The following is a 21,003-nucleotide window of genomic DNA, read 5'->3' as shown; positions in this document are numbered from 1 at the left end:
AAAATAAGCATATCTGCTTTTTCAGGAAGGGTACGTGATCTTTCTGGACTTATGTGATGGTCATCAAAATGTAATGCATGAGAAGGCGTTCATTTAACGTTAACTGTTACTAACAGCAAGTTTTACACAGCTAATATGATGGCAGTGTTTGTTAGTTAATTAGTTATTATTTATTAAATATCAGTTTTATTAGCCGAGGACATGCTAACGTTGTTGCTGCTGCTGCCGCTGCTGGGTTGAGAACTGTTGGCGCCTAAGCGGAACAAACGCTCAAAGGACTGGTTGTATTTCACCAAAAAAGACGAAAATAGGGCAACTTGCAATACTTGCAGCGTGGATATTTCCTCAAAGGGAGGAAATACCACTAACATGATAAAACATTTGCGCACACAGCATGCAATAACAATAAAAGAATGTTGCGTTTTCGATCCGCTCCGGACTCCTTACTATTGACTAAGCGTAAGCTACGCAACGTGCGTAAGTTACGCAATGCGCGTGATGGCGTCATTCGTGCCCACTGGAATCGTTAAGGGAATCGTTTGCAAAATTTGAAAGGAATTGAAACACTGGGAACCGGTTCTCAACAAGAACCGGTTTTCGATTCCCATCCCTAGTCTTGATAGATTTCATAGTCTTATATTTGCAGTTTATTTTAAGTGTTACTCAACTCTAAGTAGGGCAGGTTATAAAAACGGTAACGTTCACTTTATCAAGCTATTCAAATGGCAGACTGGGGCTTGGTTTCAACCAGACCCCGAGACAATGAAGGCACAGTTTTATCATTTCTAGATAAACTGAGCAGCACGTCAAAACATACCACAAGTGCTCATGGTCGTTAATTGTAATAATCTATTGGCGTTACATCCTCTATTATTTTTATCTACAGCCAAATGCGCTTCATGGCCCCTTTCCGTGTGTGTTACTTCTCTATAAAGACACTAAGCACCATTGAAAGCAGAATACATTGATACTTTGCTAAACCAATGCACAAAAAACAACACTGCAAATATCCCTGATTGTTCAAACCAAGTTTGTGAACACAGTACCAATCTGGGAATATTACTATTTTTTTAACATTTTTAAATAAGTCTCTTGTGCTAAATGCATGCCTGCATTTGTTTGATCAAAAATAAAAAGGTAATATTGAGGAATATATAACATATTTAAAATAATGCTTTTCTATTTTAATATACATAAAAAATAATATTATTACAGAAATACATTTATGTAATCAAAGCTGAATATTTATCAGCCATTACTTAAAGTCTTAAGTATCACTCAGAATCATTTGAATATGATTCAAATGATCAATGTTAGAAACAGTTTGTCAGGAACACAGACTCAGGAGAATGTCAAGTGAAGTGGATGATACAGTTTGTAAAACTCTCCTTATCAGCCTTGTTACAAGACTAAAATGGGGTCAGATTTAACTTAGAGAGATGACTGGTCATTAAAAGATTGAGACATAAAAGAAGATTGGTTTAAATAGATTTGGTGTATGTACAAGGTTCACATAAACGACTTTAAAACAACACGATAAAACCAGGTAAACTCATTCTGTTAAAAGAATACAGTTTGTTTGTCCATACCCTAAAACAGTCCAAGAATAGACCTTTCTCATAGAAACCGGAAATACACAATCGTAGGGTATGCGGGCTTCCTGTGTAATGTCAACACAGCAGAAAGCCGGGTAATTTAAAATTAAAATGGAGAGAGTCTACATAACAAAGATAACTTTTGCCGACATGATAAGAGTCGTGGAGGAAAACTCTGTGACAAAGAGGAACAAATAGGATAAAGGATATAAATTTTTCCACTAAGAGTTTATCCATAACTTTCAAGGTAAGTAACGTAGCTAACGTTAGAGAGCAATCAGGCTAACAAATTACTAGGGGTGGGAATCTTCAGGCACTTCACGATCCGATTCCAAAACTATTCTTGATCTAAATTTTTTCCCCAATTAATTCTTCTGCTGTGCAAATACAACTTTACAATTTAAAAAACATGTAAAATTGCAGTTTCTATGCTTTTTGCTTAACCTCTGTAAAAGTAGGTGTCAATCTTCACTGATTTCAAGATTCAATTTAATTACTGTTTTCATTATCAACTAAATAGCACAATGCTCACATTCTCAGTTTTCAATAGTACTGCACATGGCTACATTTTCATATACGTTTTATATCAAATTTATTTTGTGCCAATTTTACTTTATTTTTTAAATTATATAAGCAAGATACTTTTTAAAACAATTATTTAAAATAAGTGTTCTTTAGGTATCCGAAAGTTTACAGACAATAGTTTTTCTTTTTTCCTCAGCATCAGGCAGCATCAGCGCGTTTGGGCGAGCGCTTCGCGGGGTAAGCTGTGAATGAAATCACTCGCATGCCAGCAAAACTGAGAATTGTGAGGAGTCGAGAAAGATGCGGAGAATCTGCTTTCCCGGAAGATTCAATCTCAAATAAAGGATCAACTTATAAGCATGTTTATATTATTTAACACGTGAACACATTCTCTCTGACAGCCTGGGTATGCGGAGCATTAGCAGCTTATATGGATGGAACGCCATGCACAGATCTATTTCGATATATCAGATGTTTTGTCCTGCTCTCAAAACATAACTGACTGTATGTACAGTTTCGTTTAAAACTATTCGAAAATGCAAGTGCATTTAACCGCATCCGCAATCGAGCTTTAGGACGAACAAACACAAAGGGCACGTGAAAGTCTGTCAGTGCGCGAGTGAAATGAAATCAGAGGCAGAAATGAAAGCATATCGCAAACACGACGGGTGGAAGCACATACTGTCAAGCAGTGCGCACGTGACTACAGTGCAAATTCTGTGCAATGTATCCTGCCACATCTCTAACGCACACACGTGCCATATGCGGGGAAAAAACAAGCTCAGAATTGATTCTGAAATATTAGGAATTGATTCAGAATCGTTGAAGAGAGAATCGCGATGCATCGGAGAATCGATTTTTTCTCCCACCCCTACAAATTACTAGTGTGTCCACTAGGACTAGGATTATAAGGTTATGTATGGATAGTGTAGAGGACATGTACAACTTTATTAAAGCAATATAACAGTTGTGGTCGTGATGTTACAAACAACATGACATTCACTGTCTGCCTTTGGTCTAAGTGAACGTCTTGTGTGTAGCAGCGAGCGACGATAGCCTAATATTAACATTAACAATGCTGTCATCATCAGTTAACATTTTATTTTCTCTGGCAATGTCTGTGTTTATGTTCATGTGTTGCCTTGTCATAGTATCAAATGTAGTAGACGGGCAGGTTTTTGTGTGGGCTAGATGCTACCCATCTCAGAGGAAAAACGAGGAGCCTCACAAACTAGAGGTTTGACCACTGAGTGCACAAGTTCTCTGTGCGTCTTACTGCCGTTGCAGTACTGTTCACTTAATGCTGTTGCAGCTCTTTCTGCTTAATTTCTGCACAGCTAGCTACAAAGTGGATGTAAGTATTCGAAACGTTATCATTTTATTTCCAATGTAAGTCTGAAAATCTACTCTTATCCTCTCACGCTTCCTCCGAGATCCACAGTCCCCCGAAAAAGGAAATAAGCCCAACCTCCTTTGGTCTGTACTCTCTCCTCTTATCCTCCAGAATTTAGGTGAATATCATTTATTATCTTTTTGAGCGCTGTCTCTGTGCTACAGTATGATGTGGTCTGAAACCAGATTGGAAATGGTCCAGGTATCCATTTGAGTTTATGTAGTGGTTCAGCTGATTAAAAACAATCTTTTCAATATTGGTCTATAGTTGCTCAATATGGTGTTATCAAGATCTTTTTCAGAAGGGGCTTAACAACTGCAGTTTTCAGGGAGTTTGGAAAAGTCCCAGAAAGAAGTGAGGTGTTCACCACTTATAAGAGATCTGCTTCTAAACAGTTTTGCACACTTGAAAAAAGATGTGGGAAGTGTGTCAAGGTAGCAAGTTGACGATTTAAAAGAAATCGTAATGTCCAATAGGATTCTAAGAATCCAATAAAATCCTACAGGACAAAGTGAAATTCCATTAAAATAAATCGTAATATCCAATAGGATTCTAAGAATCCACTAAGATCCTAAAGGATAAACTGAAATTCCAATAGGATTTTTTGACAAGGGTGCTCTGTTTAATCTGAACAAGAACACTATTATCACAACATCTGCATCTCAGTCGATGTGTAATGTTAACATGTGTCTTCAATACACTCCCAGAATAGGCCAGCGTGGCCTAAAGACAATCGTAAAATATTTTGTCATAGCTACAGGTCGACAACAGCAATGTTTCTCTCTGCACTTGAAGGACTTTTGAGGGGGTCTCGTCTAAAGGGGTCAAGTCAGAGATCCTCCATTCCTTATGCAGGCAGGGATGAAATTCTGTAGCCCGACCATGCAGCATTTTGAAGCAATGGCAGAGACACGGTGCTTCCAAAAGGAGTCATGTCCAAAAAAACATTGTTTTCAAGGCACACCGTGTGTACTTAATTAGATAGTTTATTTGTGAATTAATTTCTACCTATCTTTCAGCAGCAAGCTTCTGTCTTGATTGGCTTTGAATAAACGGGAGCCTATTGACAATGGTGTGAAAGGCCTGAAGATTATCTTGTTGAGACAGAATCAAGATACATACATAAAATTCAAGTCCATGATCAGTGTTGGCAGTAACGCCGTTTAAGTATAACGGCGTGAGTAACGGAGTTCATTTTTCAGTAACGGAGTAATCTAATTAATTACTTTTCCCATCGTTGCAATGCCATTATCTTTACTGAGAATGTAAAGTGTCGCGTTACTAAAATTTGGTTGAATAAAGCGCGAGGTGTCATGCTTTGGCTACACATCAGCTGCCTGGAGAGAGCAGGGGTGGGGATGATGACGCCGTTGCAAATGCGATGATGATTGGCTGGGTGGGCGGTGCCCTGCTCACGCTGTCTCAGTCTCTGCACGCTCTGACTACCAACACAAGACAGCGTGAGTGACAATGGCGACGAGCCGGGGAAATTCAAAGGTAGCGTTCGTGAACTGGAAGTACCGGCACTACTTCTCGTTAATTGAAATTAAAGGCAAGAATGTTTATGTTACATGCACGCTATGCCCAGGAAAAAAGACTTTATCGACGTCTGCCTCAAGCAACTCAAATCTTATGAAGCACCTCACATCAACACACGCTAACACGACACTTGTTGCTACTGCTGCTATTTATATTCAATATTTAATTTTGTTACTGTACTGAATATTTAAGAGTTGGATAGTGTTCTGTTTATTGTGCAGTAGGCCTAATATACAGTTACAGAGATTTGCACTAATGGCCAGGTTTTCCTTTGGTTTTTTTTACCCAAGTTTACATTTGTGTGTCTTTATTTTGCACAATATTTATTTTTTTATATGTTTTTATTTCTATGCATATCATATAGCAGGCTGCAGTCTATTGAGCTCAAATAAATACCAAATGTTCTATAATACTGTATATAGTGTTTTTATTTTTCAATCAGTTAATATAAACATCTTTGATATTAAAGATGTTATAGAACGTAATAGCGTTATAGAACATAAAAAACAACGTCACAGTTACTTTGCTGAGTAACTAATTACTTTTACAATGTGGTAACTGAGTTACTAACTCAATTACTTTTTGGGAGAAGTAATTTGTAACTGTAACTAATTACTTTTTTAAAGTAAGATGACCAACACTGTCCATGATATACTCTTAGCTGGTCAAAAAGGCTGTGATTCAGGCAGACTTCTCTATACACTTCATCAGCCTTCAGCCACTCCAAAATCAACAAGCTTTTCGTATTCACAGTATGGTTTTGTCTAAGAAAACGTTATATTTTTGACTAAACTTTATTAGTTTCATTTTGTAGAAAGAGTTATATTATTCATTTGTACTGCGTCATGACATTACTGTTCAGCCAGCGCAGTGTCCTCATTCTGCTTTGATGGCGCTGAGGAAAGGTTAGCGGTTAGTGCTTCTCTCTCTTAATATAAGACCTGTAAATGTTCTCAGAAGGTCAGTTAAGTATATGCTTAAATACTGCCGTTAAAGAGTATCAAAAATGTATTATGAAGTGTTTTATGAATAGATGGACAGGATTAAATACTGTACGCAAAATACAGCAGTTCAACTTGTGTGTGTGCATCGGCCAAGCACAGAGGATTTTAGTTGATTATTTAGCTGGTCTTTAATTTGTGCAGGTGTTAAAAATCACAAAAACAACAATTTTTCATGCTGTACCCTCTTTATTCCATCCATGTATGGTTCATATTTGTTGTCATTTTCGATTGTTATGAGCCTAAGTTTGTTGTTTCCATTCTGCCCTCTTGTGTTTTCTCTGTGTATGTGCATGTTTGTGTTTCATGTGGGTGGTTCCTTGAGATAATTTGCTTGAGGCTGCGTTTGGTTCTTCTCCTCACCTGACCCAGATATAAGGACTGCTCCAATCACTCAACCTCTCTATCATGTGTGATTTCTTGTTTACTGCCTTTGTATTTTTTCATTGTTGTTTGTTAAGGTCTTACCAGAGAAATTGTGTGTACCCAGATAGCACACGTATGAAATGGATTTCTTTGATGGCCTTCTTTCAGGATAACGTAGTTTTGTCTTAGTTAGTGATGAGGCTTTTAAAGTATCGATTTGGCACCGGTATCGAAAAAACCCCAAACGATACCTAACCCTAGTCACAATACATGGCCCCGTTCATCCTCTCCTTAATACAGTGCAATCGTCCTGTCCCCTGTGCAGAACCCCCCCCCCCCCCCCCCCAGAGCATGATGCTTCAAGCCCCATGCTTCACTGTAGGTATGGTATTATTGGGATGATACTCATCATTCTTCTTGTGGATGACACAAGAATATATTTTCATTGGACAAAAAAGGTTCTTTAAAATGAAAAAATGTATTAAAATTTAAAGTATACATTAATATTTAAGTAAATACAAAACAACAATAAAACCTAAGCCACCTAACCCAATTACAATAATTTAACAGCTTCAAATTTCAGCAATTCTTTTGCAGAAATATTACCATATTTGCCTTCTCTGGCAAAATAGGACACCTCTCCTGTCTTATTGCATGTCCTGCTATGACTAGGGCAGGGTTGTGGCTAGAATGGATACAGCTCCGACCGGAAACTAACAATGAAATTAATTGTTCCACCTATTAGATTGCGTTTTTTTAACGTCTACACCTACCCCAACCCCAAACTTAGCCCTTACTATAATACAAAAACAGTATTATCATTGTGCAGTCTGATAAAAATAATGTTAGATTGATGTGCCCAGTGGTCAGATCTGTCTCCCTTTTAGCCTAAACCAGGGGGCAGAACCTTTTTTCTCTTCCTGCATGTGGGAGGTCGACCAAACTGTGTAATCTGTTACATGTCATGTCATGAAATGTTTTTAATACGAAAACTGTCTAATGTGATCACAATTTCATAAAAAAACATTGTAAGTTTGGCCTATTAATTGTAATGATTTAATTTTTTTCATTTATTACACTGATATTTAGTTCAGCACTACAAAACAATAATTTTTACCACCTTATTTTTTATTTGTATATTTCATTTAATATATACCATGTAAACATGTGCAATTGGTTTGTGGTGTTATTTATTTTTATTCATATTATTGTTTGGTCTGAATTTTTTTACTCGATTTCCAGTGTTTTGATCAGCAGACATCGCCAGCAATTCCAAACACTGATTTATTTGGGTTCAATTGATTGAAGGTTTTGGAAAAGCTTTGTTTCTCCATCACTAAGTGAAGTGCTAGTTAATTAGTTGATCTAAACAAGGTTTAATTTGTGTCGGCAGGTGTTTAGCATCAATGAGAGACATTAGAAAAGCTCCATTTGTTTCTGACTGGAAGAGAAAGGAGTCTGAGAGTGTGATGGAGGAATGAGAGTCAATATTGAGTCAATGTGTAAAAGAGTCAGAAAGATTCCCTTCTTTCGAGGGCTTTAGTTTGTTTCTTTTGTAGATTCAGTAGAGATGTGTCTCTTGATGGTTGGATGAAGATCAGACTTTCATCACACTCATTTTCCCATAGAAGAGACTTCAGTCTTACTGTGATCAACACTGATGCGGATCATTGAGCAGCTCTTCTCACATTTCAGCTTCATTTCACAATCATTACTGATCAATTGGGCCTTTATTTAAAACACTGGAGATTTTACAATTAAGGTTTCACTGTGCTCTTGAAACCATATAAAAGAAAGCTGATCTGTGTTGTCATTTTAAAGCACCAAATGACAGAAATAAAGTTTAACAGACTTAAGATAAATGCCATATAGGAGCAACCAGTGGGTTCAAAAGTTCATAGAAAACGCAAAAACTTTTTGAAGTTTCGCAAGCTTGAGGTCAGAGTATCTCCTCACAGTTCTTCTTTGAAAGTCACGAGCATAAAAAGACCTAAAAGACAGATGAGACCAAGTTGAGGCTATAGTTTAGACTTCATGTGGGACTACAGAACCACTCAGTCAAACAAGACTAAAACTGAAAAAACACCAGAACCAGGCAGACTTAAGAAAACAAGTTTATTAAATTAAAAGTATTCACATTCAATGGGATTGGACATTGTTGCTGATGTTTCCGCGGGTCTTTGGTCTTCTTAGGCAGTAGCTTCACCCGCTGAGATCGTGACTCGCTGAAGACCGCGTTCAGCTCTCATTGACTTACCCAACTTCCATACTCAGTCTTTTGTAAATGAAGCGTATTTTGGAAATGCAATTATTTTCCATGTGCATGTTGCTGATGGCTTTAATCTGAGAAAGCAACATGAAGGTGACTTTATTGGACTCTTTTCTAATGTTCAGATCTAAGGTTGCAAACACTCTCTCCCTCTCTTCTGGACTGCTGGATATTAGCTCATGTTGACTAAAAATTAGGAGTTTTATGAGGTCCAGTGAGGCACCGGCAACCTTTTAGCTGGTACTGGTTAGAAGAAGGCTGATGTTATATATCAGCTGCTCTGCTGAGGCCTGATCTATGGACTCTGCACAGAAACACCAGACAATTTTTACACACTGATCTCTGCTTTACCACCACACAAGATTATTATGCAATCAAAAACTGCAGAAAGTCGTTCCAACAGTATCGGTCAGTCTCACCTTTGTGGTGGAACAAGACTCTAATTAGGACCACAACTGTGCAATGAATCCTAGTCTCAGACCCAATAAATCCGATGCTCAATGTGTGCAATAACTGCCTCATGGCTTCTGAAACACATGATAAAGACGACCGTCATTATTTCAGCCCATCAGTTGCCAACATACACTGCAATAAGATACTATAAATACATCACCTCTCTTGTCGCCACAAAAACGCTTCAGAGCCTTATCAATTATTCCATGTGCGGGTTTGCTGGCTCCAACTGAGGATTCTTCTGTGAGAACGATGACCTAAACACACAAATCAAACATGCCAATATTAGAGCTGTTATGAAGAATACCAGTCTGATGGAAGACTGCACTTTTTGAGACCAACCTGAGGAAGCAGAGCTTGAAAAAAAAAACCTTAACATCCTCAGCCATCACTCTCACAACATACAGCAAACTCTGAAGAATGGGCTGACAAACAGCACAAGAGCCAGCCCGGTATTATTATTCCAGAACACATTCTGTGTGTAAATACTCTGATTCCGGCTGGTTTGTTATGGCTCTTACTGGTTTCGCTGGTAATGCTGCAGTCTTCAATCCATCCAGCAGCATTCGTTTCAGAGCAGAAACATCGGCTGAAACTAATCATGCTGGATGGACGGCACACAACGCTTCCAGTATCCTGTATGCTTTCCTCTGCAGGTCTGTGTCCTTGCTCTACAATCACAACATTACATGAAAGACTCAAAACAACACAAGACACAACAGGGCTTACAAATGTTAAGAGAATGATTCTCACCTTTGCAAAACGTTGAATTAAACAAAGGGCTCGGGCCCCTAATTGGTCCCCCGCATGAGGAATTAAACATATAGCCATTTCCATCACTGCAAGTCTACAAAAAAAAAACAAAAAAAGAAAAAGGTACAAATATATGTAGGAGTCAGTGTCCAGATGTGAAGCTCAACGAGCATCTCAAAGATCTTTTGAACAGAACTTTGGCCTACGCAAATGAAAGTAAAGTTGCATTTACCGAGAGTATTTGGAGGTTTGCACGTGGCGGAGCTTTTTAAAAGTCATCTTTAGGAATCCACACACAATCTGAAACAACATTTAGATACATCAATCATAGAGCAATGCCACAATAAACACATGCACGTGGCTAAAGCCAGATAAGTCTGGCATTGCAGTGATGCAACTGATTTATGAATCTGACAGATGATGATTACTGTTGGTTCTGTGATGGTGAGGAACTCTCTTATGCAGTTCAGAATGGCCGCCCTCTCAGAAGCCCGCGCAGGCTTTGCATCATACAACATGCGGAGGACAGAGATGTATTCTTTTGAAAATTTACTCACTTCAGTTTTCTGTTCATCTGCAGACGACACAAAACCATACAATCGATACACATGCACGAATGATCATCAATGAACAAACTATGAGGATCTGCGGATGAGATGTTGACACTTTTTTGTTTGACCACCCCAGCTGACATGTCTCACAGCTTCTGATAAGATTCTGGAGAGCTTCAAAAATGCAGGGCCGAAGCTGTGGATTTTGCTTGATGGCCATTCTCAGAGACCTGGCAATATTTTGAAATGAGGCCACCAGATCTGTAGGGCAACGGCAAAATCCAGGCAATGTACTCCAAATCTGAAAAAAAAAGAAAACAAAGACCATGGCCCTCGACACACAAATGCATGTAACACTGGAAAAAATAAGCCCATTTTGACGAATCATTAATGCAAGCACAGATCAGTATCAATCCAAGTGAAATCATAAGCAGCAAAGATTGAGAACATTGTTTTGCACAGCACACACAAACACAAGCTATGAGTGTTTGTGAAAGCAGTCAGATTTACAGGCTTGAGCCTTGCGGTTTGATCTGCACCAGCTTCTGTGATTTTTTTTTAAATTTATTTAAAAAAAAAATTTCACATTGTCTAGGGTGACCATACGTCCTCTTTTACCCAGACATGTCCTCCTTTTTGGCTATAAAATTATGTCCGGGGGGATTTTATAAAATATCATAAAATGTCGGATGGCACAGGTCACATGATTATGCCAAAACGAATCAAGCTCCTGTACAGTCCTTCACGGTTAGATGTTCTTTTTTTTTTATACAAGCTTCGGTGTCGAACGTCACATCACAAATAAGAATATTGCTTAGAAGAACAATACTTTTACAACAAATAACAAAACATCTTGGTCATGTATGGTAACCCAGGAGAGGACAAGAGAAAAACAAAACAATGATAAAAAATAACCCTCATGTAAAACCCTGCTCACCACTACAATTCAGTTCAAATCTACAGTTGATTTAGAGACACTATTAAATGCTGTACTATAAATATGCGTCAGAATACGTGTAACGCTTCTTTCAGTAGGGTAGGGTAGTAGATATACTGTCTCACAGTTTAGCTCTAACCCCAAATAAAGCTAATCAATGTCTTTGGAAAACTTCAGAATTTCTAGCAGATTTATTGGTTCAAGTTGGAGCTAAAATCTAAATCAGGTTTGGACACTCTTATGATAGAATCTAGAATAAATGCACTACATATCTACGTTTTGATGTTGATTGCATTGTGCCATTCAAATGGCATTAACTTTTTTTTTTCTCACCTTAGACCCAATGGCGCTGAAAGAGGAGAGGGAAGAACTGAAGGAAATTGACGAGAAAGGTCAGTGTGAGAATTATTTCAAAACCGAAGAAAAATGTCTTGTTCCTTACAGTCTGAAAATACTTCCACACAAACAAGAGCTCAAAATACAGCAACTATGAGCCATTTCACTTGCTTTCAGTGTGGAAAAAGTTTCAATCAACAAAGAAACCGGCACATGAAAATTCACAACAGAGAGAAGCCTAAAGGTGCGTTCACACCGGACGCGACTTGCGCGAATAAATCGTGCTATTCGCGCATAGTTGGACGCTTGAACATTTTAGATTCATTCGCGTGTGAAATTTACTTCACAACAGACGCAAATTCGCGTCATGGGAGGGGCGTCTGCCACTCGTCAGCGGGAAAGTAGTTGTAAAATAGGTGAATGAGCTCAATTTGCCAGCTTTAGCTTAACATGTAAATCACTCGTGCTTGCCGCTTCATTCGCGTCCGGTGTGAACGCACCTTGACAGATCCCCTCAGTGTGAAAAGAGAAACCTTGACGTCCAAAAGCAAATTCACACAATGGCAAGCCTTTTTACTTGCCAACAGTTTGGAAACAGTTTCACTCATAAAGGAAGCCTTAACAGACACATGAGAATTCACACTGGAGAAAAGCCTTACACATGCTCTCTGTGTGGAAAGAGTTTCAGTATTCATGGAAACCTCATGGTCCACATGAGAGTTCACACTGGAGAAAAGCCGTTCACCTGCAAACAGTGTGGAAAGATTTTCAATCAGCATGTTAATCTTGAAACCCACATGAAAAGAATTCACCCTGAAAAGAAGGTTCAACCAAAAAGTTAACATTTAGTACCACATGAAGATTTACTCGAGGGACATAAATGTTTAAATGTCATCAGTGTGGAATGAGTTTTCAGACAAGAAAAACCTAGGAATCATGCAGGGACATTGGAGAGAAGCATGTCATGTGCCATCACTGTGGAAAGTCTTTAAAAAACAAAGCCAATCTTGAGTTTCACATTGGCTGGATGATGGCATACCGCCTTTACACTTTAAGATGAATCCCATCATGTAACATTGACATTGTACCAAACTGAATTCAGTCAACACACAACTGATTCTAACTGAGTAACGTCTAGGTTACGTAGGTAACCCTCGTTCCCTGAAGGAGGGAACGGAGACGTTACATGGGAATTCGCTTAGAATCCAATCATCTCTGAGCCTTATACAAAAGGCCAATGAAAATTGGCGAGTGGCATTTGCATGATGCGTCACGCCCCATACATACGGGTATAAATAGCGACGTCATGCGCCAGTCAGACAGGTTCTTCGCTGAGGAGCCGGTTTGAGCTGGCGTCAGCGCGACGGTAAGGACGTGGCAGGGGATGTAACGTCTCCGTTCCCTCCTTCAGGGAACGAGGGTTACCTACGTAACCTAGACGTTTCCCTTCAGTCGAATCACTTCGACGTTACATGGGAACAGACCCTATGGAACAAGCAACGTCCCTAGCGCCGCGTTACGCAACAACCAGGCGGACGTGTCAGCAGGCGGACGTGTCAGCAGGCGGTACGTTAACGTGACCTTCCCAACGCCCTGGGGCCCGAGAAGGGGGGTCCCCAGGGATGCCAGAAACTGAAGCAGGGGTTGGGGGGGCGGAGACATGAATTCTGTTCATGTGAAAATAAGGAAATTCAATGTATCCATAGAGATTAGGGATACACGAGGAAAACAGAGGCCTTCTGGTTGACCCGTGGAAGAATATAGAGAAAAATAGCCATAACCTGCGGGGCGAAGGAGACCCGGCAAGAGCACAGTCAAGAACTACTCCGCATCTAGCCCAGACTGCAGGGCATGGAGGACCCAGGTTCGCCGGAGGGAACATACTGGGAAATTGTGCACGGATCCACAGGGGAATGGCGCAGCAAGCCGACACTAGCCGTCCTCCCCGTCACCTGTCAGAACTCGGGAGGAGACGGCCTCTAAGCGGAGGTTGTAAAACCTGGCGAAGGTATTTGGTGTCGCCCAGCCGGCAGCTCTGCAGATGTCCGCTAATGAGGCGCCATGTGCCAACGCATAGGAAGATGCAACACTCCGTGTGGAGTGGGCATGCAAGCCTAAGGGGCAAGGCTCTCCCTGATATAAGTAAGACAGGGAGATGGCTTCTACCACCCAATGCGCCAACCTCTGTTTGGAGACAGCATTTCCTTTCTGCTGACCTCCAAAGCAGACAAAGAGCTGCTCGGTGCATCTGAAGTGCCGAGTGCGGTCTACGTAAGTGTGTAGAGCACGGACGGGGCACAACGATGCAATAGCTGGGTCTGCCTCCTCCAAGGGCAGAGCTTGCAGGTTCACCACCTGATCGCGGAAAGGCGTGGTGGGAACCTTGGGCACATAGCCGGACTCAAGGCACGCTTCGTCGACAGAGAAAGCTTGCAGATCCCCCACCTCTTGATGGAGGCCAGCGCAGTCAGGGGCGCTGTCTTTAATGACAGAAACTTAAGCTCAACTGAGGCGAGGGGCTCAAAGGGAGGTCCCCGCAGGCCCTGGAGGGCGACGGAGAGGTCCCAAGAGGGTACGAGGCGCGGTCTGGGAAGAATCTCACGACCAGAGGGTGCTTACCTAGGGATGATCCATCCACTGCATCTTGATGTGCGGCAATAGCGGCAACATACACTTTGAGAGTCGAAGGGGACAGCCTGCGCTCCAACTTCTCTTGCAGGAAGGAAAGCACTACTGCAATCGTGCATCTCTGTGGGTCTTGTCCTCGTGAGGAACACCAGTCGACGAACAGACCCCACCTCAGTGCGTACGCCTTCCTTGTAGAGGGGGCTCGGGACTGAGTGATGGTTTCTATTACGGCCTGTGGAATGCCGGCGAGGTCTGAAGCGTCCCGTCCAGGAGCCAGACGTGCAGGTTCCATAGATCGGGACGTGGGTGCCAGATAGTGCCCATCCCCTGAGAAAGAAGGTCCTTCCTCAAGGGGATTTTCCAGGGAGGGGCTGCCGCGAGGGAAATGAGTTCTGGGAACCAGGTCCTGGCAGGCCAGTATGGGGCGACCAGGAGAATCTGCTCCTCGTCCTCCCTGATCTTGCACAGGGTCTGTGCAAGGAGGCTCACTGGGGGAAAGGCGTACTTGCCCGGAGGCCAGCTGTGGGCCAGAGCGTCCCTGCCGAGGGATACCTCATTGAGGGAGAAGAACTGCTGGCAGTGGGAGGATTCGGGGGAGGCAAACAGATCTATCTGGGCCTCCCCGAAATGACTCCATATCAGCTGGACTGTCTCGGGGTGGAGTCGCCATTCTCCAGGGAGGGTGGACTGCCGTGAGAGCTGATCGGCTGCACGGTTGAGTTCCCCCGGAATGTGAATGGCTCGTAGCGATTTCAGCCACGTTTGACTCCAGAGGAGCAGACGGCGGGCGAGTTGTGACATGCGACGGGAGCGGAGGCCGCCCTGGCGGTTGATGTATGCCACAGTCGCAGTGCTGTCGGTACGCACAAGCACGTGCTTCTGACGCAACGTCGGTCGGAAGCGACGAAGGGCCAGAAGCACAGCCAGTAACTCGAGGCAATTGATGTGCCACTGCAGTCGAGGTCCTGTCCAGGAGCCCGAAGCTGCTTGCCCGTTGCACACAGCACCCCAACCCGTGGTAGAGGCATCCGTGTAAACCACGATGTGCCTGGACACCTGCCCCAGGGGTACTCCGGCCTGGAGAAAGGCAGGGTCTGACCATGGGCTGAATAGGCGGCGACACTACGGGGAAACGCCAATCCGGAGTGTGCCACGGTGCCATGCCCATCTCGGGACTCGGTCGTGTAGCCAGTGCTGAAGCGGTCTCATATGAAGCAAGCCCAGCGGCGTGACCGCGGCCGTAGCTGCCATATGCCCCAGGAGCCTCTGAAATGTTTTTAGAGGAACCGCTGTCTTGTGTCTGAATAAATCTAGACATCTCAGCACCGACTGAGCGTGCTCGTTGGTGAGACGTGCTGTCATGGAGACCGAGTCCAGCTCTAGCACTTCTCGAGAGGGGGCTATCAAAAGCCAATCGTCGAGATAGTTGAGGATGCGGAAACCTGACAGCCAAAGAGGGGCCAGGGCCGCTTCCGCAACTTTGGTGAAAACTTTGTACTGATATGCTCAACCCTCGAACGCAAACCGAAGAAAGGGCCTGTGGCGAGGAAGAATCGAGACATGAAAGTACGCGTCCGTCAGGTCGATGGCTGCAAACCAATCCTGGGGACGAATGCATGAGAGCATGCGCTTCGTCGTAAGCATCTTGAACGGCAGCCTGAGAAGGGACCGATTCAGGACTCTGAGATCCAGGATGGGTCTTAACCCACCACTCTTTTTGGGCACGATGAAGTAAGGACTGTAAAACCCTGACCTCATCTCGGCTGGAGGGACAAGCTCGATCGCATCCTTCGCCAGTAGGACTGCGACTTCTGCACGCAGGACAGCGGCGTGGGTGTCTGAATGAACACGAGTATGATGGACACCTCTGTACCTGGGCGGAGCTTTGGCGAACTGAATCGCATAGCCGAGACGTACCGTCCGTATCAACCACCGCGAGGGGCTGGGAAGCTGAAGCCAGGCTCCCAAGCGCCTCGACAGGGGTGTCAAGGGAACGTTGACCGACGTGACCGTGGTGGGGCAGCCTAGGGGGGGAACAGGGAGGGGAGACAAGCTGCTCTGAGCAGGGCCTACCTTCTTCCCAGGTTCCCGCGCTGGCGATAGACAGCTCCGTCTCCGGCTCCGAGAGGGCATCCTGGTGCCGCCCGGAACGGGAACACGGGGCCGAGGCCCCGGAGGTGAAGGAAATTGCTCTTTTATTGAAGTTGTGGGTACCGCCGACCAGTGGGCCGGCGGCAGCGTTAAAGTGCACAACAACCCCCGGCCCTCCACCGGGAGCGGGGACGCAGATGTTTTCGCCCCCTGAAGAACAAACCTCTCCACCTCCGGGTTGCCCGCGTCAGGGACGTTTCGTGGCTCTTTTGCGGGTGTTCTTTGCAGGTCCCTGAGAGGCGGGCGGCGCCCCTCCCACGCGGCCAGCTCGACGTCGGGCTGCTTCCTTCTTGGGTTCAGTGGGCGACGGAGCGGGTTTGGTGGAGGCCGCGGGGGGGCGCCCTCGGCGACGAGCAGAGGGAGGCTGAGCCACCGGCGGCGGGATGGATTTAGACTCGCGGCGGGGCAGGATGTGTTGAATGGCCTCTCTCTGCTTCTGGACTGCCGAGAACTGCTGGGCAAAGTCCTCGACAGTGTCGCCGAAAAGGCCCCTCTGGGAGATAGGAGCGTCAAGAAAGCGAGCCTTGTCGACGTCTGCCATCTGGGCCAGAGTGAGCCATAGGTGTCGCTCCTGGACCACGGCTGTGGACATCACCTGACCAAGGGAACGCGCCGTGACCTTCGTGACCCGTAGGGCGAAGTCGGTGGCGGCGCGGAGTTCTTCCATAACCCCCTGGTCAGGACCACCCTCGTGCAGCTGTTTCAGGGCCTGGGCCTGATAAACTTGAAGGATCGCCATAGCATGCAGGGCGGTGGCGGCCTGTCCAGCGGCGTGGTGAACGCGGCCCGCAAGAGCGGATGAACGCTCGCACGCCCTGGACGGGAGATGCAGACGATCCCGCCAGGTGGCAGCGCCGCGTGGGCACAAGTGCACCGCCACAGCGCGCTCAACCTGGGGGATCGCTGCATACCCCCTGGCCGCCCCGCCATCGAGGGTGGCGAGGGGAGAGGAGCTGGGGCGCGGCCCTGATGAAAAGGGGGCCCGCCAGGATTTCGACAGCTCCTCGTGCACCTCCGGGAAGAATGGGACCGAGGGAGAGCGTGGTGGGGCCGCGGGAGCCCTCCCCAGGAACCAGTCATCCAGCCTAGAGGGATCGGCCGGGGGCGCTTGGGGCACCTCCAAACCGATCCCCCTGGCGGCCCGGAGAAGCATAGTCGACAGCTCGACGTCCACCTCAGACGGAGCGGCCACCTCTGCAGGGGGCCGCGCCGCCGAAGCGTCCACCTCGCCGACCGACTCTCCCTCTGATGCTGCGGTCGACATCTCATTCTCCGCAGGAGCACTGAAGGAGACGCTCAGCCCGCTGGGCGGGGAAGCGTACTGCTGCGGTAACTCGACGGGACCACGCTGTGTGACAGAAGACCGCAGGGCTTTCTGGGCCGGCGGTGCGTTCTGCACGGTGACTCTTATGTCCCCCCCGCACCTCGCCGCGGTGGCCGAAAAGCATTGACGGCTCAACGACGGACCGCGGGAGGAAGACGGGGGGAGCCGCCTCACGAACGAGCGGCGGGACTTCAGCGTGCTCATGGTCATGCATTCGCAGTGAATGCATTCACCATCCATGAACGCTGCCTCAGCGTGCTCACTCCCTAAACACATGAGACAGTGATCATGTCCGTCCGCAGGAGGGAGGAAACTACCGCACCCTGAAGCGCACGGTCGAAAAGCCATTCTGAAAAGAACGTCTTTCGACCGCGAGAAATTGCTCTTTTAGCTCCCGGTCTGCCCAGGGAAAAAGCCGCGGGGCGGCTGTGCACTCAACGGGGCTTTGTCGCTGGAACGCAGAGCGGCTGTATAGACGGCTGCTAGATAGAAATAAACTCTTTTAGTTTGCAGCACGTCAGGGAAGAGAGCAGGACTGAAGAACTCTTTTTCTTTTCTTCTCAGTAGAACTGTTTGTGTAAACAGGCTCAAACATCAGACGGATCTGAAGCGAAGAATCTGTCTGACTGGCGCATGACGTCGCTATTTATACCCGTATGTACGGGGCGTGACGCATCATGCAAATGCCACTCGCCAATTTTCATTGGGCTTTTGTATAAGGCTCAGAGATGATTGGATTCTAAGCGAATTCCCATGTAACGTCGAAGTGATTCGACTGAAGGGGAACTACATTGCTGCCTTTTGTAGAACTGTTTACAGCTGAATTTGTCATTTCAAACTGATGAACTTCACAGTTATTGAACTGAACTGACTTGAGCCGAATAATGACACTCTTTGTCTTTTAGACCTGCTTGACAGCAGAATCTGAATTTCCTCTATTGATTCTGCAATTTTCCAGTTTATCACTGTGAAGTGCTTTGACACAATCTGTATTATATAAAGCATTATAGAAATAAAACCATTTTGGCATAAGAGTTTTCACTAGAGGGAATTATTTCTTTAATATTGACTGAGTTAGTCCATGTCAAAAATTTGCTTAAATATCAGTAGAAATATATAATACATAGATATATAAGCTTTTAGTACAGTCTAATTATTTTGGGTTTTGTGCAACATACTATCCTAAATTCTGCACTACACAAAAAAGTTTACACTAAAGTTGCTGCTATCTCATAACCCCCTCAAACAAGTGCTTGTCAATGTAGCTATCTGTTGTTCCTGCAGTCTCCGCTATTTTGATATTGTTGCCTCTTCTTTTCTACTGTGAAACAGTGTCTCAGGCCAGTGTTGCCACATTGTGGAACAACTTATTAGTTCAAAACCAAAGCTATGTGTATGTGTGACCATTGAGTAAAATCACATTCGCTTAAAAAAAATCAGATGGTGCACATACAGATGGAGCATGCCTCCTATAAAGTGAGTTATTTATCGCTAATACACACTAAGGAGTGAGTTTATATTATAGTTTGCTTTGTTTCATGCATTTGAAGTTATGTAATTAAGTTTGTACAAGTGTGTTTAATAAGCAATCGTTTCACATGCATATTTACATATTCCCTGTCAGATTTTGTGTAATTTAAGATATTTACTTTGTTAGGTATTTGTTGCAAGTATTTGTGCAAATTGATGATTATATGGCTCATCCAGATGTCAGTGAGGCAATTCATGCAGTTGTGTTATGTTACATGTATTCACTGGTCCTAACAAGTTTTACCTGTGACTGCACTGATAGAGCAAGGTAATTTTTTGTATTTGTCATTTTAGTTTTATTGTAAATGCATTTAAATTCATAATTTAGTTTAATCTTTTAACCTTTAGCGAAACCTAGGCTTGTAATCTGTTCAAGGCTGTTTGCCACTGATGTCACACATTCATGTGCACATGCTCCACAAACTCAGGATCAAAGCTGAAGTGTCTCTTCCAAATACTCTGAGATTTAGAAATAGTAAAGCTCGAATATTTTCGTAGTTTTTTTAAATGTCTGCATTGAATGGTGATGCAAAAAGCACCTTTGACACCAAGACGTAATTTGCATCTATGTAAAGTAGGAAAGTAACTGATAGGAAAGTAGTTTTCGGTCCAGATGTCAGTTGTCACTGCGCAACCGTATTTCACAAGTGTATCAGTCATGTCAGTGATTATAGCTCATAATGTTTGTGACCTTTCACTTATATTTTGTGACAATGTTGTTGGATGTGGCAAAATTTTCTTCACATCGAATTTTCCAATCTTGGCTGCTGTGTTAATTAGGTGCTATCAAATATTTAATCAAAAACTGCATTTCTTCCATAAGAAGAAAAGTACAGTAAAATACAGGTATCTCAGCCTTCCCACAAGCGTTCACCTCGGGAAATAAGTTATAAGTGTTTTAGAAAGATTTTTTTAGGAACACTGTCATTCCAAAACCCATAAGAAATTTCTTCATCTTTAGAACACAAATGAAGATATTTTAAAGAAAACCTGAGAGATTTCTGTCCCTTTCCTGAAAATCTGTTCATCCTAAACTTTTAAATATTCAGAACATTAAAGTAATTTATGTGGTTTAATCACAATTTTATGAAGTGATGTGAATTTCTTTTTATGCGCCAAAAAATCCTATGACAAAATGCCTTTACTTCCATTTAGATTTAAATTTTTACAAAGCGACGACAAGATATTAGATTTAGATTCACATTTATTTGTCACATACACAAATACAGATATGCACAATATTCTATACAATTGGGATGAAACCTCTGGAATCACATGGATAACTTTTTTAATGAATATTTTTGAAGCTTGAAAGTTTAGGATGAAGTTTCATGATTGTGCAAGTATGATTGCTCTATGTTGCATTTGTGCTAAATTTTCAGATTTATGCCAGAATCGTTGATTTTATATGGCAATTTCTGTATGAATGCTCTCTGTTGCAGACATACACGTGTGTGTGTGTGTGTGTGTGTGTGTGTGTGTGTGTGTGTGTGTGTGTGTGTGTGTGTGTGTTTGGTATATTCACCAAACTTCTGTATGGTTTATTTTGAGTGTGTGTATGTTTATATATTTATTTTATTGCTAAATAATTACTATATACAGTATATGATCTAACTACATAACATCTTGTACGAAAAGATGAAGTCTTAGAG

At 43.5% G+C, this 21,003-nt stretch overlaps 1 protein-coding gene across 1 annotated transcript in view; it reads left to right on the top strand.

The window, feature by feature from the left end:
• The window catches only part of LOC141326080 (uncharacterized), an 80,716-nt gene that overhangs the window by 1,592 nt on the left and 58,121 nt on the right, over positions 1–21,003 (top strand). The window contains exons 2-3 of the mRNA XM_073834777.1: positions 7,813–7,885; positions 12,360–12,497. Coding sequence (XP_073690878.1) covers positions 7,813–7,885; positions 12,360–12,497 — 211 coding nt within the window. The remainder of the gene's footprint in view (positions 1–7,812; positions 7,886–12,359; positions 12,498–21,003) is intronic.

Source organism: Garra rufa, chromosome 2 (genome assembly GCF_049309525.1).
Source record: "Garra rufa chromosome 2, GarRuf1.0, whole genome shotgun sequence".
Lineage (NCBI taxonomy): Eukaryota > Metazoa > Chordata > Actinopteri > Cypriniformes > Cyprinidae > Garra > Garra rufa.
Note: the sequence above shows the minus strand (reverse complement) of the source record. Positions and strands in the feature narration are given on the sequence as shown.